General features: G+C 40.9%; 2 protein-coding genes across 2 annotated transcripts in view; both read right to left on the bottom strand.

The window, feature by feature from the left end:
• Positions 1–5,315: 5,315 nt before the first annotated feature.
• On the bottom strand, positions 5,316–6,580 carry LOC149297881 (cytochrome b-c1 complex subunit 8-like). Its single transcript, XM_089488129.1, has 2 exons — positions 6,427–6,580; positions 5,316–5,410 (listed from the first exon to the last, which is right to left on the bottom strand). Exons 1-2 carry the CDS (start codon positions 6,578–6,580, stop codon positions 5,316–5,318), a joined length of 249 nt encoding a protein of 82 aa, XP_089344255.1.
• Positions 6,581–14,094: 7,514 nt separating this feature from the next.
• Positions 14,095–16,684, bottom strand: part of LOC149297879 (growth/differentiation factor 9-like) — a 29,597-nt gene continuing 27,007 nt past the window's right edge. Inside the window, exon 3 of the mRNA XM_089488079.1 lies at positions 14,095–15,038. Coding sequence (XP_089344205.1) covers positions 14,095–15,038 — 944 coding nt within the window. The remainder of the gene's footprint in view (positions 15,039–16,684) is intronic.

Genomic DNA, 16,684 nt, shown 5'->3' with positions numbered 1-16,684 from the left:
GGAAGCAACAGTGGTTTTGTTTTTTTCCCCAATAGTGTTGTCTTATATATTCAAAGATTTGGCATTAAACTGATCCATCAGTAACATAGTAACAGGGGCGTACCTAGAGTATTTGGCACCTCGGCCGGATCCTGTATGTGGCACCCCCCCCCCACAAACACTTTAAAACTGCATAGCTTCTATCGTTATATACTAGCGCAGACATTGAAGGTGCTAGAGCATTACTGTTATCATTATATACTGAGGCAGACATTGACGGTGGTACAGCATTACACCTATCACTATATACTGAGGCAGACATTGGTGGGGGTACAGCATAACACCTATCACTATATACTGAGGCCAACATTGACGGGGGTACAGCATAACACCTAACACTATATACTGAGGCAGACATTGACGGTGGTACAGCGTAATCCCTATCACTATACATTGAGCCAAACACTGATAATAGTGCAGCATAACTCCTATCACTATATACTAACCCAAACATTGATGTGATGTAGGCCTACGACTTCATTGTCTGGCTTAGGGATGCACCGAAACGAAAATTCTGGACTGAAACCGAAAATCCAGCATTTACCTGTCCAAAACCAAATATGACCCCCCCACCATAAAAAAATCTCACACTTTTATTTAAAGTAAGTAACAGCAAAATTGGACAAAAAAATTCAATAACAATATTAATATATTATATATATATATATGTATGATTGTTAACAGCAATCACACTCCTATCATGCCCAGGCATACCCAGATTCCAGCATGTACTAGCTGACTTGGCATTATAGGAGTGTGTTTAAAGTTTTTTATGAAAGCAATTAAGCTGAGCTAAATATATAAAATTCCTGCCAATTCACCAGTAAAACAGCTGCTGAAACCATTTCTGATGGTGAGGAATGAGCCACAAATAATGACCTTTTAGCCATGTGGTATGGCCCATACCCAAATCTTATATCTCATTGTAACATAGTAATGTACATCCGTGATAACTCATTTCCAGCCTTTGCCCAGCTCCTTAGACATCACATAACAGATTAAACTACACTATATCATTCTCTACACTATATAATGCCCTCATCTCGAAATGTGATAGATCATGTAACGACAATGTTTTTCCTTTGTCTATGCTTACCTGGTATATTAATAATGTGCATAGCACAAAGATGGCTGCCTGTTTCCCGAGTTGTGAGGACATGCTGCTGTCTAATTCGGTTCCAAGAGGTCTGGTCCAGTTTATAAAAGGAAGTGTTCCCTCTTCCCTGCAACTTTATACACAGAGTCGATTTCATCATTTGCATCCTGAGAGGGACAAAGTTCAGCAGTTACATTTAATAAGTTAATACCTACCAACGCAGTGTCGCAAAAGGTGTATTAAAATTGCCAACATTACTCAATATCCCACTTGGAATTTGCTGCTGTAATGGTTCTCTAACCCTTGTTCTACTGCATTCTGCAGGCTTCAGGAGACTTTAGATTCCATGTAGAAAACATCAAGCAATAGGCAAGATATCACACGCTATTAAAATGCAAGAGAAGTGTCCAAATGTCAATGTATTTACGGTAATTATAGTTCAGTCATTTGGCTTTTGGAAAACAATTGGAAGGAAGTCATGGAAGTCTCAAGATACATGACTAGGTCCTCTTGGTGGAGATCCACACATGGACACTTGAATGAGCATCAGCTTTGCTAGGCTTGGCATAGAGGTTGAGGTGCCTATTTGCCTGCCTTGGCCACTGCTCCCCATGTCCTGCCTGGTGACTAAGCCAAACTAATGGCCAAGTGATGATTGTGTCGAATGTGGGCTTTAGGTGGCACTTATGCCATGACTCGATCCTTTCTTTTTCCCTTTTTTTCTGGAAATCTGTTTTCGACATGACTGAATACTGCAAATTATTCCAGGCTGCTGGTCCACATGGCTGATTGTGGCTATGTCATTAGTGAGCCAGCCTACCACTGCATTACAAATCACAAAAAAGGATCACAAAAAGGAACCACTCGTGGCGAAAGGCTGCCTGAACATGTATTGTAAAAGTGACCTGTCAGTTTCAATGATGTAATTTACAAATTGTATCTGTATTGTAACCAGGGCCAGACCAGTGATGACACGGAGGTCCTGGCACTTTAAGGCCAGCAGCCGCCTGATGACATAAGTGCAGCTGAACGCTGGATATGTGCGGACAAGCATTATCTCTATTGATTTTATTGCGGCTCTTTTTTAATTGATCACAATCAGTATTTGGAAATTAGTCACAGGCTTGAATTGCAAAACATGCATTTTCAACAAATGCTGGGAGTTAAGACAGGGCATTAAATGTCCCAGACAGGTTGGTACACACTGAACGTGGATATTTTTCCAAAATTATTTCAAAGTATGAAAATTACTCGTGAGGATGGTGGGAATTATAGTCAAAACTGCCAATTATGTTATAAATGAAGATAGGTATGTTATTTCTCTTTCTTCAAATGATCTTTGGAGCACACACACCCACCAATAAATATGTGGTTTTTATTGCTGAACAACCAAAATTGTACAGCTTTTTAGCAACCCTAATACTTTGTGTGGCACACATCATTAGTGCTGTCACTCGAAAGGAATGTGACAAAGTCTGTATTTAGTTTGTAAAGAAATTTCCAATTCGGAAATAGGAAGATTTAAAGCTAATCAGCGTTTAGAGCATAAAATAACAATCTATAAAGTCATCCACTCTTCTATCATCGTTCTGGAACCTGGTATACAAATGAATAATTTTCAATTAAAAAAGATCATTTTTATACCAGGCTAAACAATGATGTCATCAAGGAGAGGGGACATCAATTTAAAACACCTTGTTTTCTCGAGCAGTTTTTTTTTCTAATCTGTTTTAAAGCTGCACTAAAAAGTTATTTTTTGTGCATATAATTATTTGTGGTTTTATTTTATCTTATTGGTTATTTTCTTTGGTTACCACACAAGTCATCCTGTTTTATAAATAGCTTTTCCACAGAGGCCAATGGGGTTTGATAGGAGTTATAGTTAACTGTTGGCATGTCAAAGGCCGTTTATCTCTCCTTCAGTGTTTCTGGTTGTATGTGAAGCCAAAGTATTTACATAGTGGGCCGACAGAGAACTATTAAAGGCCAGACGGTGGGGAGACAAAATCACATGGGTCCAAATCCAACACGATGATCCCTCAAGTGTTCTGGCAAGGGACAGCATCTTTAACTGCTGAGAGCGTCCGTTGGAAATCTTTGGATTTGCTCTCCTTTAGTTGTGCCGCTGAGTATCGCAGCTGATTACGGTGCTTAAGGTTGGGGGAAGCATTGTTTGGCTGAATCCACTACCTCTTCTGGTTCTGCTTCATTATTAGCGATCTGGGGCCTTATGAGCATCCCTCCTCCTTATAACCACCCTTTTTGCCCTACGTCGCTATCCTGCCCCCTCAAGCCTCCTTGTCTCATTTTCCTGGCAACCTTGCCATGCAGCCTTTGGATAACTCTCCATGGCTACCTTTTATTCAATACAAAAACTTAACTTTGCTGTTTTGGTCCCCATGGAACTGAACGTTTTTGATAACTTTTACTAGATCACTGTAGGCAGAGTAAGATATAGAGGTACAAAACCCTGCTGAACATTTATTTAGATAACTGCACCTGACTTTCTGTTGAGTGTTCATGTGTTGCACACCAGCCCTGATGCTCATAGCTAGGTGCAGACCACAAACTGCAGTTGCCCCATTCCTGTCCCTCTAACAGCCCACGTCATTTAAACAGCAAGACCAGTGAGTCTTGTGGAAAGCCTTTCCAGAAGAGTAGAGGCTGTTATAGCCACAAAGGAAGGACAATCCCATATTAATGCTCATGGTTTTAGAAAAGGATGTCCAACAAGCTTATACCATTATAAGTGTGATGGTCAGGTGTCCACATACTTCTGGTTTTATCGTTATATAATTAAATAAAAATATTTAAGTAAACGACTTCAAAACTTTATCTTGGCCCTCTCTTACGCACACAGACTAGTCACCAATGCTTTAAATAGTAATAGAAGAGCAGATAAAAGCAGGCAGACATAATTGCTGTTTCACACACAAAAAAAAAAGAAAGGTTGAGATGACCTTTGTACCTGTTTAATATGACTGCAATAAAGTTGCATATTTGTTTATTTGGGGACATTCTGTCATTGTGTTTTTAGATATTTGAGTTGTGGTGGAATCCCGAATTATCGGTAATACTGCACCTCCTTGTAGATAAAGTCCACTGTGAGGGCAGGGAGTTATGGTGGTTGCTCCCACTAGTGTGGACCTTTTAACAATTTATGTACTGAAAACTGGCAGTGTGAAATGTATAGATTTTCTTCAGGGATACTGTTGGCCACAGATCACTATGAGACTATTTCAGATGTGCTGAGAAACAGAAATTGTTCAAGCACTGCACATTAAGCTGAAGTGGGTTGTACGCTGTCAATGCAAATTGCACTCAGTCCTTTTAGATCCCATACAGAGAGATACACTCACAAAGCAACTTGGAATTATGAAAACCCTTGTGATGTTTAAAACGCGGAGATTAGAGAGACAAAAGTATATCTCACGAGGGTTGCATGAGCATTGCAAAGTTCAGACCTCACCTGGATTGAAATGCTGTGGCGGGACCTTAAGAGAGCTGTGCATAAACAAATGCCCACAAACCTCAATGAATGGAAGCAACATTATAAGGAAGCGTGGGACAAAATTCCTCAACGATATAAGAGACTGATAAAGTCACGCAGAAAATGATTACTTCCAAGTTATTGCTGCTAAAGGTGGTTCTACAAGCTATTGAATCACAAGGTATACTTAGTTTTTCACACACGGCTTCTCCATTTCGGCTTTATTTTTGTTGAATAAATCATGACACCGTGTCATGTGGTGTTGTTGTTGATATGTAAAACAGAATTCAAGGAGAGTGTACTTTCTATTTCACAGTCCAGCACTATACTTCATTATGACGGTGTTAAAATATGAGTAGTGGGATGGGCATCTTTTAAGCCAGCCATGCATAAACCACAATCTATATATATATATATTTGCTTGTTTGTCCCTGGTCGACTTACTTGTGTTGACAACTGCTCCTATTATCCACCATCACCATCACACACACACACACATTTGGGTGAAAACTTTATTATAGTATAGTGGCCCTGTATAAAAATAAACAACGTTAAGCTCAATTTGAAACATACTTTTATTTAATAAGTGTCACATATGGCTAGAAAGCCAAATAAATATTTCTTCTTGCAAGTCAAAGAACTGCAGAAAGAAAAACACCCAGGGTTGTAGATTTTCTCTCAGGAACAGCTTTACTTGTCATTCTCATACAAGGATGGGTCCTTCTTCTTGTTGTCTGCATACATTTGGTTCCCTGTTGTATAGGTCACGTATGCAAGCACAAACGCTGAAAGGGAGAAGAAAAATGTGTATATTATACATGTGATTACACACACCTTTACCACCGCAGGAAAATAAAACAAAATTAACTGTGGTGACAGGGACTGGGGTCATGGAAATGCTGTGAAAGAACATTTCCAACTGCTTTAAGTAATTACAATATCCTTTATTTAAACCACTGCACTCATGAACTACTAGCTATTGCATATACTACCAGCAGCCTGACATTCGAGGCAAATGTGCTCCAATACTAAAGGACAGCACTGAATGCTAATTAAACAACAATGTATTCTTGTCTTCCTCTTATGTGGCTCGGTTTCTATGAATTTAGAAGGCAAACAACAATGTTTGTAAGAAACCAAATAATGTTATAATATAATTTGTTTTAATCAGATTTTAGGACTACTGAGGCTAATAGCATGGGCGTGGAGGACAAAGGCAAACGAGTGTCCTGTAAATGACTGGGCACTATTTCATTTTGACCCGAACCAACCATTACTTTGATGAAATGTATGTTTGCATAGAATGGTCACTGAAATAACACTGTGGATCCAATAGAAGACTTGAAACAAGAGCAGTCACAATCAGTGAGCCAGAGGACACAGTTACAGTTTAACTCCTGGCAAAGATCAATTCATAAGCTTCCCAGCTGTTCTCAGCAATCCAAATGTTCCAGCTACTACTGAGAATCATAAAAGTAAGTCAGATGTTTGCACTTTTCTATTAATTCATATGGTCACTTTTCAATCAGCAGCAGTTTACCATCAGGTGCTCTATTCCTCAATACGACTCAAATATTTATGCAATCTATTTATTTTTTACATTTGCTCGCTATACCACCTCTGTAACATAATCACACAGCACTGTATACAAATGAACCCCCTCAATGCAGAGCATGTGCTTACAAGGCAGCAATACAGAAATTCTGTTTCTTCTACTTACAATATACTTTAATTTATATGCATTAAAAGATGTATACCCCAAAATTTAGCACGTGACACGCAAAATGATGGATCAACTTACGTGGTGCTACTTTCAAGACCTGTGATGAGAACCTACGCCACACATTAGGGATGCCTTTGGAGAAAAAATGAGGAAAAGCCCTCTGCTCAAATGGCGACAGACTGTAGGTGATGATATGACGCACCTTGGCCAAGTCCCCGAAGTGCAGACCCATGGCTTGTTCTGTGAAAACAAGGTAAAGGATTATACAGAAGTAACAAATACGCCACGAAACCTAATACTTATATTAAATCTATAAACTCATATTTATATAGAAGTACGTACATGCAACTTGAGTTCTATCCCACTCTGCCGCCCCAGATATGCTTTATACTCCCCTATATGACACTCCATGATATGCCACCATGCCCCCCTATATGCCACTCTGTCCCTATTTGCCAATATTATTTTTATTTATTGTTTTATAGCAGAAGTCCACCTGGTGTCAAGTGGGGACAGCCGGTGGACTTCTGTGCGCAACCTCTGCTGCTACCCATGACTTCGGCTGGGACTGCTATGACAGAGCACCGGAAGGTCACGCCACGCCGGTGCTCTTCCACAGAACCCCTGGCGTAAGTGTCGGGTAGCAGCATAGGTTGCCTATGCGCATCGTGCAGACGTTCACCGGCTGCCAGATAGGAGGATCCACGACTCCTGCAGCGCTGCGGGGGATCTGGATCTTAGTATTGTAGTCAGACCTCTATTTGAGGTGCGATTATAAGACGACCTTGAATATAAGACGAGGGGTATTTTTCTGGAAAAAACATTGTCTTATAATCGAGCAAATACGGTATATACTGTACTGTGGAAAGAAAACAAAGCTTTTTTTCTCTAGTACTGAGTGGTTATCATGCTCCTCGCAAACTAAAATAGGTCAATCATCATTAAATATTGAATCATTGCTATCCTGGCAATATAGCTTGTAAACCTGGCCCAACATTTCCTGTCCTTGACTGCTTGTTCTGCATCGTTCCAGACCACGCACAACCTGTGAGCTCCATAAATATTTTGCAACGTCTGCATACATGTCACTGGCACCATTTCTCTATAACAAGACATTATCAAGGGCCGACAACAAACGAACGAAGAGTGAGAATAAGAATGAAATGCAGCAAATTTTAGGGAAAGCATCACAAGAAAACCATAGTGTGGTAAAGTTTTTCCTTTCCACCGCCGTACTCCAAATGATCTCTAAAGGGTGTGATAGGATGGCTGGATGTTTGTCTATCCCACAAACCATGCCGTGGCAATTTCTTCATATCTTTTACTGCATTTACCATCAGATGGTTGTTCTCACTTTTACTGCTTATTCAATGACCATAAACTTTGGATCTACAAGCTGTCAGTCCTAAAATGTGGACTCAGTTCACAACAACGTGAATAAACCATGAGCAAACTAGTAGAAAACATTTTTGGTGAATATATCTGGGGTCTAAGGTAGAGAGATACTACAATGAGCTCCCCTGTGAGCACAAGTAAGCTGATGCTTTAAATTCAATAGTTAAAATTACTTACTCAAGATTTCCCTTAGGCTTTAAAAAGGACTGAGTTTCTCCTGATGTTTGCTTAATGGGTCAATATGAAATGTGTTATGGCCAAGCCCATGTCTATCTTCCACAGTAATATGTCAGCACTGTCATAATCCTTCTCCACTACTGACAGATTTGTCACTTTGCCACATTAGGCAACCAATATCAGGAGCAACTCAGATATATATATATATATATTCCTTAGCATACTTCAGACTCAAGCAAGTAAAGAAACTTAGAGAAGTCCTAATACTTCATAAAGATGTTTTCCTTGAGAGGACAAAGGCCATAATCACCGCCCAGCATTACATTTTCATATGAAGGTAATCAGTAGTAAATATAAAAACTCTCTAAAAACAAATCTTACTTAAAAATGGGTAAATGTATACTTAGTGCCCTAAACAATAACTAAACACTGCTTGAACAATCTCCACTCCCATACATATAGGCAGTCAGTAAGGGAAACCCAAAACCTGAAGGTCTGAAATGAACAGTAATTACCAATCCACCATTCCAAGAAAGCCAGGCCTCAGCAAAGGGTACTTACAATTATTTCAATTGCACCTGGGTCAATACCAGAACCACGCCTCACCCGATTACCAGGACAAATCATGCACATACTACGAACTAGAGAGCATAAGGATTACCAGTCGTGGCACTAAACTCCCCTGGGCGTCTTTTTACTTAGAGACACTAATCTCACACCTACTCTCAATTTAAACACACAAACATATCCACAAATTCAACACACTCACCTTGTACCCTACACCACGGACTCTCAATGCCAGAACAGGTCACTGTAATGCTTCCGCCACCAACTTCCGCTTCCGGGTGTTGAGGACTGGAGCCTGAAGTATGCAAGGACTCAAATGCCGAGCGCCATCTAGCGGCAACATGTGGGTAATGGCGTTTCCGTATAACACGTACTCTGACATGTTTGTACACGGAATGGATTGCTATAAGTTTATTTTACTATGCATAATAGTGAAAGAACGTGGGCTAGTCCTTTTACAATGTAATAGCCAGCATCTTCTAGATCCCATTGTACAGCACTACAGAATGTGATGGTGCTATTTAAAACAATAAATAACAATAATAAAATGCCCCCTTCAGTCATTCCTTTCCTGTCCTTGTGTCGTTTTTTGCTGTGGGCTGACGTGTAATGAATTTGTCATGGAGCCTAACATAAAGGACACAGGCAAATACTTTGATTTAACGACAGTAAAAATATTTTTGAAAATTAGCTTATGTAAATACACAACTCGCTTAAGAACGACAGTCTCTCTTTTGGGACCCAGGAACCACTCCCCCCCCCCCCCCTTTATGTCCCTCTTGTCCAGGATTTGTGAATGTTTGAAAAGATGAAAAGAAAAAAATCAGCCACACCCCTTAAAATAAGTGTCCAGTCAAAATGTTGGGGGGGAGGGTTGTCATAAGATACATTATTAGTTTTGTAAATAACACTATACACACATTACTGGGCACCCCCGATAGAGCGCAGCTTCTCCAGGTCACAACAGAGGTCAGTCTCCCCACCCCCTTCATTTCACCTTGAATTTTTCTGCATTTGGGGCTCATCAGAGGACTGCCCACCCGCATCCCAAAGAGGGATCCAGGGTGTTCCCAGGTATGCTCATCACCATACTTGAGGCTCTTCTACATACCCTGATCCATACGCTGGCACGGGCCATATTTCCTGGGACACATATTGGCACATAATCGCTGACCAGCAGAGGTAAATTGCCGTTCTGCAGCATGTGAGATCCGTCACCAAGTCATTTGTTTCCTCGCATATCCAACTTACTGCAGGGCGGCAGCTTACCTGTGCTGGTCAGCAACATATGAAAACTTGGCCAGTGTGGTCACCCTAAAACGTCCAAATATTAGCTTTAAGAGACAACCAGAATGATTGGATACTTGGAGATGGCAAGCAACCGGTAACAGTAATGGTCCCTTATCAGGGCCTGGGACTTAAATGAAAACATCGGGATTTTTTTGTTTGTTTGTTTTTTAACTTTATTTAACACCCTCCATGTTTAATAAAGTTTTTTTTTTACTTTATTTAACACGGAGGATTTGAAATAAACTTAAAACAAAGGTGTTTTAACCCCTTCAATCCCAGGGGTTTTTGGTACCTCAAAGCCCAGAGCAATTTTGCCATTTTTGGGGTATGTCGGTTTAGCGATTATTCTCTGTTCCTGTGAATAGTGTACCCATGTAAACTATATATTGTTTTTTCAAGGAGAGATAGAGCTTTCGTTTGATACCATAGTTGGATGATTAGCTGAAAATTTAGAATGAGAAATTTTGTAAAAACTAGCGAAGATTAGAAAAATAAACTAATTTTTTTTTACATTTTCCCTCTGAATCCTCACAAAATTAGGTAAAGTGATGGAAAATCCCCTCCAAGTTTATCAATTCAGGTGTCCTGATTTCAGAAATACCTAATTTATATAGATTTTCCAGACTTTCCCAGCACCAGGGAGCATACTATTAGGTGTACAATTTTGTATAATTTTTATGCCTATGGCTTAACGGGTTTGGGGGTTGTGAACGGGGGCAGGAGGGCTATACTGGCTAGATGTTATGCTAGGGCAATGGGATGTAAGGTTTTTTTAAGAATTTTTTTAATTATCTTTTTTATATATTTTTTTTTAATTTTTTTTATTTTAATTTTTTTTACATTTTTTGTATTTTTTACATTTTTTTTTTTTACACAGTAATGGTTAGAGGTCCTCCAAGGGACCTCCTGAACATACCAGTGATGTCACAGTGACATCACAGCTCATATTATAATTTTTTTTAGTATTATTTATATTATTATTTTAATGATTTATTTAATATTATTTTTAAATGACTAACCGTTTTTTTTTTCTTCAGCTTTTCTGTTACAGGACGGGAGGGGGGAGTGAGAGAGATGGTTTCTCACTCCCCTCCCCGCGATCCCCCTGCACCGATCACACTGTGATCTCTATGCAGGTCCTCACAGACCTGCATAGAGATCGCAGCGTCTCTGTGCCTCATCGGAGGGCAGGATATCCCCGCAGTGACGTAACCCGGAAGGGAATGCCCGATCGCGCGTTTGCAACAGCGCGATCGCACGATCGGGCAGTTTACCGGTAATAGCTTACCGGCTTTCATGCCGGAAGCTGTTACAGGCGATCGGACAGCAGAAAGCCGGCTTCTGCTGTCAGTGGGGAGTCCAGGCTGTCAAACGGGATGTGTCCCTGACGCTGCACGAAGGGCTGGACGTACCGGGACGTCCATAGGGGTTTCTTTGTGGGCGTTTTTTGGACGTCCCGGTACGTCTATAGGGGATTGAAGGGGCACAGAGCGGTCGCTCGTGAAGTTTTCAGCAACCGCCCGACGCCCCTCACTCTCCGTGACTCCGTCGCGGTGCCGGCGTTTCATGCTGAGCGCCGGAATTATTCTGGAGCTCAGCTGTGAAGCGCGCACCACGGCAGAGTGGGAAGACTGCTCCTCCCACCACAGGACTCAGACAACAAGGTAAGGAAGTATAGGGAGAGGGGGTAGATAGTGAGAAGGGGCAGAGGGGGGAGATTTCTTTCCTTTTTTTTTGGGATGGGGGGTGCCAGAGGAGTAGTCCGCGCAGGGCGCCAGAACACTTAAGGCCGGCTCTGGTCCCTATGACATCCAAAACCTCAGGAAGCAAATATATTGTGAATTAGAGTCATTTGAATTGAAGTAAGGTGTTCAATCAGTAGAGTACAAAAAGGAGTAGTTTTCACATGGTCATCCTAATTTATCACCCATTCACCCCGAAATATGTGAACACATAGTCCCCATAAATAACTATAAACACGCTCATTCAGGAGCGGGTGGGACTGGAACACACATGTTGCGGGAGTGGAACACACATGTTGCGGAGACCGGGTGGAACACACATGTTGCGGGAGCGGGCAGTAATAGTCAGAAATTCAGCAGGAGCAGGATTAAGAAAACAGTCCCATGCAGGGCTCTAGGTTGAACTGGCCCCATGCAATGCGTAATTCAAACTCACTGACTTAACTACGCATTATACAGGGCCATCCAAGCTCTTCCTGCAGCAGACGCTCACTTGGGATGGTTTGTTTTGTAACAACCAATGAAATCAGAGTTGAAACTCAACTATCAGACCTTAATGTTCTTTGTATCAAGAGGTGTGTATGTGGAATATCTCTCTCTCTCTCTATCTATAAAAATATTTTTTCCTACCATATAGCCCTCTATTCATGAATCTGCTTGTCTATAATGCACTGCAGGCAATGATAGGACCATATAAATTATAATCCAGACATGCCCAACCTGGCTGTCAATGCATCCTTTTATTTTACATCAACACATTGACCATCGATAACGTATGCTGAGCTCAATCAGGAGTCACAACCATGTTTTCAAAGGAATCATCTCCACGTCTTCATGGCGATGTCAACAAATAGACACATTGCATATATTCACAAAGACCAGAGACACATGCTTGTCTGCATTTCCTTTTTTAATCATGTGTTCAGTGACATTATTACAGCAGGGACATTTGATACATTACGTAACCCAAGATTGTTGTATCCATTTAGAGTCAGTGATTTCCAGCTGGTTCCGTGACACGACTTGGCCATCCAAGCACCGACAGAGGAAAATAAAAGTAGGAAGCATTCACCTGTAGTCACACGAACTTGCGTCTAACATTTCTGTGCATATTACGTTAAAGACAAAGAATTTTCTTTTAAATCGCAGCGCAAAAATAATTTAACAGAAAGTGCTCATTGTATAACCCCACTGTAAGTGTGTATGCTGTCGTTCTTCAAGCTATAAAAGTAGGAGCTGCAATACATGCTAGTGAATATTAGATAATTCTGGGAAAAAACTGGGGGATAAACCTAATACAGAGATTAACCCATTATACGACTAGAGCAAGGATGTCCAACCTCTGGCCCTCCAGCTGCTGCAGGACTACATCTCCCATCCTCCTCTGTCAGCCACTTAGCTGAAAGAGCATTATGGAAGATTTAGTCCTGCAGCAGCTGGAGGGCCGCAGGTTGGACACCCCTGGACTAGAGAAAGTTGGCAATGAACAGATGCATTAACAGTGCTTGGGTAATGCCAAAAAATGAAAGTACTTCATGTACTTGTAAGCTGTTACCCAAGTCACAAATGCAAGCGTATCCAGTAACTGGTAGTATAGCAATAGTTTATAGCCCCCGTAAAGGTATTCATTGTGACTTCAGATTAAATCTCATGCTTATAGGTGGCGACATGTACATACCGGTTAGAAAGCTTGCAAAACGGGGGCCCTGCTTGGCCGTCAACCCCTTCAACTGGACCCCTGCACATTATGCATTACATGTTACATCTCCATTCTTGACCTCTAAGCAAGGGTTAAAACTATTTGTTTTTGTTGATGTCTGAAAGGAGGTTTTGTAAGTAAAAAACCCGAAAAAAGTGTATTTTTATAGCTGGTCAGTATGCAAACCTTGGCCAACAATACCGAAACAAGATAGCACCGTTACTTCGCACATTAACATTTAGCTCCACATACATTAAGGCAATTAAAAAATGCCAACAGGACACTTGGACTGTTGAGTTTCAGAAAGCTGGCACTCAAACTTTCCGTGTCCATAAGAAAGATTGTTTCGGGATGTATAAAGGAGGTTGTCCTAAAGCATTAGACAACTTTGCTCTCTGATGCCATCGCTGAAGGAGGGCAGTTGTCCATCAGACAACCACGTTACCCATCCTTTTTTAAAAATGTGTCTTAAAAATGCTAAGGGATTGTCAGTATTTTTAAGCAATCTTAAAACCCCCTTCTTGGCATCTAGAGACCCTTAGATATTAAAAAACGGCAAAACTGCAGCGTTAAAATATCCGTTAACGTTAGAACGCAAGTGACTGGTTTCCTTTATGTTCTTCACAATTTATTTATGGTGGATTATCCCCTTTACTCTAACCAAATATACTGTATCCTATACCCAATACGCTATATAATAAGTTATATATAGTAAATATATATATATATATAATAATTTAGAAAATCAGAAACACTGACAATTTTTTTTTCCTTTCTCTTTAGTTTTTACTTTTGTTGTAGCGGATTCATGTTTAATGCTACCTTACGTGCAATGCCCACATTTCCAAGGTGTTTTTGGGGACTGATTAAGGCTGACTAGCGACAGGTGCATTTGGTGGCAATCATATCTTGATATTCTTTATAGGCAATGGAGTTATCAGGCTCAACCGTTAAAACACTCATTGGTCTGTACTCTGAGGGGACACAAGATGGACGAGGAATAGAGGAGTCCAGTTTTTCATAGATTATGTTCTGTACCATGGTGTGAACCGGGGACCCATATCGGTGCCCAAGGACTCTAGGGCACTCACCCTTGCAGTAATCAGGGCTGTAATGATGTGGTGCTATTATCCACTTGTCCCATTTTAGCTGGCTGAAGCGCAGGCGGAACTGATGAAGCTCACACTCATGTTGGTGGTATGCAAACTCTTTAATAAACGCACTGAAGTTGTATGTAAAGGAGACAGCAGTTGGTTCCTCTTCTCCTGTTCTTTCATCTTGGCCTCTTCTATGGCGAGATGCTTGTCTCAACTGTAGATCGACCCCCAAATCTTCAAAGAAGTTTGAAGGACCTCTTCCTCTTTCATACCAGGCAGGAGGTTCCGCCATCTCACGTTTCTTTTCTCTGTGGTAGGCCTTGCGACTGGTGTCATTAAGGTAGAGGAGCAGGGATGGCGGAGACCTTGAAATTTTGAATGGACTCTCCACTGGAATCGAGTGGTGTTGATTGCTATGTAGGCATGTTAGATTGAAGGCCAAATGTAGTTTTTGCTTGTTAGAAATAAATGGAAGGAGGAAAGAGGTCACGTCGATTTCTAGCCACCTTTGCCTTTTTTGAAGTTGAAATTCAAAAAAATATGATGCAAGTGGACAAATTGGACTTGTGGCATCACCATCCATTATCTCCAAGCTAGAATTGCAGGTTATGTTGGAAGATGAATACCGTTTGGAAATGGAGTAAAGCAAAACAGACTGGAGATATTGTTCTAAAGCAGAGACTCGACCAACATTAAACGTTAAATCCATTGAGTGCAGGGCTCCTGAAAAGGAAATGAAACACATGTATTACAAAATGATCATCTAATATGTGTACAAATCTGTGCCTGTGATACAAAGTCATTCTACTATCCAAGTCTACTATCTAAGTCTGCCTGTAATCTTAAAGATAAAAGATTAAAGGTTGTAAACGGAAGGAAAATACCGTGTCATATCCCAGCGGTCATGTACAAACCGGTACAGTGAGGCCAGGACTATCCTACGCAAGTCCTAATTGTTGGGAGCTATGGTATTTTAAGTGCCCATTTTCTATAAAGCAGATTAGGTGTATATTTGGATCTTGTTAGGGCACTGTAGCAGGCATAGAAGACCATATAGCCTATGAAGTCTATCCGTTCCTCCTTATGTAAAGACTCAAACCTTGCTCTTGAGATATGCCTATGCTGTGTATGTTTAAATTCACTCGCTGTATTAACCTGTACTAATTCTGCTTGGAGGCTGTGCTACTTATCTACTATCTTCACAGTAAGGTGGCCTTTCACGCTTCTACCTCCTACTTTTATCAAACGCAACACACTACACAATTTATTTGATCGAGATCTAAGATGTGCTTTAACTCCTTCACAACCGCCGACATGCCAGTTACACCCCCAAAAAAACAATTCTACAGCAATTCACATGTACGGTTAACATCAGATGACAAAGGCAACGCTTGTAAGATACAAGTGCTTACAAGCCGCGGTTCTCCACCACTGCCCTCAACTGAGAGAGACCGAGCTGTAAGAAAACACTTTCCTAAGCCACAGGAATTAAAAAAAATAAGAAAATGTTAAATACGTGAAAATTATGTTGGTATATAAGGTGGTTTCCATATCGGGGCAAATTAAATATATTTTTGGTGTTTTTTACTCCACTTGCACTGTGTGTATATGTATGAAAACATACACATTTTTCAAAGAAAACATGAAAAAAGTTGCTCTGGTCCTGTAGCGTAAAATAGCCCTGGTCCTTAAGGGGTTACTTTAGAAGCCAGAGGCATGGTGCTTTGTATTGTCGGCGAGTGAAGGAAGCTGGTGGATTTGCCGTTGTAAGGCCACAAAGGAACACCAGGTCCCCGATCATCTTCTGGTCCCACACCCTCCAAAGGGATACGCAGCTCTTTTCTCACCTCTAGATATAAGACGGGTAACTAGACCTATTAAGATTGTATACCAAAGGCTACATTGTTATTACTTTCTTGTATGATGTGATATCAAGTATGTAGCCATACCTCCCAATGTCTGCACATGTGTCCCTGACAACAGAGAACAAAGTCAGGCCTGAAGGATTGCGGTCCTGAATCCTGCCAAAATTGGAACTGTCCCCCACAAAGCAGGACAGTTGGGAGGAATGCGTAGCTAAAGAAAAACTATGATCTGCAGAGTGTTGTGCTTTGTGTGATTAGCATGATCCAAGTTGGCTCCCTATTTTGATTAAAGTACAATTAAAAGCTACTAGTATGAATTCATAACTAGGCCACAAAAGGAGGCTACATTGGGCCAGCAGTAATACATAATTCCAGTGCCTGCCCAGAAACACACATGCTTATATCACAACCAGAAGGATCACACTGGCCATTTTTCCAAGGTATACATCTCACATGTTAATCACCACATGTAAAGTGCTGCCCTGCAGTATGTGTGATGTATAA

The sequence above is a fragment of the Sceloporus occidentalis genome, unplaced genomic scaffold, assembly GCF_023333645.1.
Source record: "Sceloporus occidentalis isolate IW3139 unplaced genomic scaffold, rSceOcc1.0.p SCAF_36, whole genome shotgun sequence".
Taxonomy (NCBI): Eukaryota; Metazoa; Chordata; class Lepidosauria; order Squamata; family Phrynosomatidae; genus Sceloporus; species Sceloporus occidentalis.
This window is presented reverse-complemented; position numbering and strand designations above follow the sequence as displayed.

What these genes read in the sequence shown, in the direction of transcription:
- LOC149297881 (XM_089488129.1), bottom strand. Translation starts at nt 6,580, where the DNA reads ATGGGTCTGCACTTCGGGGACTTGGCCAAGGTGCGTCATATCATCACC. An exon ending in GGTCTTGAAAGTAGCACCAC is followed by an intron (nt 5,411 to 6,426) that starts GTAAGTTGATCC and finishes TCTCCCTTTCAG; the next exon opens with CGTTTGTGCTTGCATACGTG.